Genomic DNA, 1,041 nt, shown 5'->3' on the forward strand with positions numbered 1-1,041 from the left:
CCCGTTTTTCCTGACCCGCCAAAACTTTTCCCGCCGGATAAAAACTCCAAACAAAACCACAAAATTCCCAAAATTTGGGAAAAATAATTTGGCCTCGTTTCCTTCAGGGAGAAACTGGAGATGGGGAAAAAAACCTCCAAAAACCTGGAATTTCTCGGGAATTTTTTGGGAATTTCTGGGAATTCCTGTCTAGTACTTACTAACTCGGAGCCTTCCGCTAATTCCTGCCTTCCTTGGCTTGTTCTGGACTGCTTTTAATTATTCCTTAATTAATTTCCCGCATTGCTGTGGAGAATCCAGAGGTTATTTTGTTGGGATCATTCCCAAATTTTTTTCATTATTATTTTTTTTTTTTGTAATTTTATCCCTAAAAAAAAAAAAATTTTAGGGAAAATTTGCCTGAGGATTTTTTTTTTGTTGTATTTTTTTCCTGTGTTTTGATTTTTTTTCTGCTTGCAAAAATTAATTAATTAAAAATCGATTAAAAAATAATGGTGGGATAGGGTGGATGAGGTGATAAATAATTTGGGAATTTTGTCGGTTATTCCCAAAATTCCGATTCGGGACTGAAATCACCTTCAGAGCGGCTGGAGCGGCGGGAAAAGCGCTCGGAGCTGGGAGATCTCCGCGGTCTGGGGCTGGATCGCAGCAAATTCCGGGAACGCTGAGGGGACCGGGATCGGTGCCGGGGGCTGATCCGCCGGATGTGCCGAGGGCTCCGGCTCCGCGGCCTCCGGAACCTTCCGGGACTTCGGGACCGGGAGCGGTAACGGCGCGGGGCCGAGCAGGAACTGCTGGAAAAGCGGGAACAGCCGGAGCTGCCGGCGCGGGAACGGCGCCGATCGGGGCTGCAGGAGCTGGAGCGGTGCTTGGGAGTGCGGTTCTCCTTGCGGTCGGCATTCCTGGGATATGGAGAGAGGGAAATCGGGATTTGGGAGGGGAAATTGGGATTGGGAGGGGAAAATCGGGAAGGGGAAATCGGAATTGGGAGGGGAAATCGGGATTGGGAGGGGAAATCGGGATTGGGAGGGGAAAATCGGG

The 1,041-nt window shown here is 48.6% G+C and overlaps 1 protein-coding gene across 2 annotated transcripts in view; it reads right to left on the minus strand.

Annotated features, from left to right (window-relative positions):
- The window catches only part of LOC107199213 (zinc finger protein 638-like), a 24,844-nt gene continuing 23,803 nt past the window's right edge, over positions 1 to 1,041 (minus strand). For both annotated transcript variants that reach the window (XM_019005507.2, XM_033511711.1), the window contains exon 5: positions 1 to 902. In XM_019005507.2, the coding sequence (XP_018861052.1) occupies positions 542 to 902 (361 nt within the window). In that variant the 3' untranslated portion in view covers positions 1 to 541. The remainder of the gene's footprint in view (positions 903 to 1,041) is intronic.

Source organism: Parus major, unplaced genomic scaffold, assembly GCF_001522545.3.
Source record: "Parus major isolate Abel unplaced genomic scaffold, Parus_major1.1 Scaffold499, whole genome shotgun sequence".
Taxonomy (NCBI): Eukaryota; Metazoa; Chordata; class Aves; order Passeriformes; family Paridae; genus Parus; species Parus major.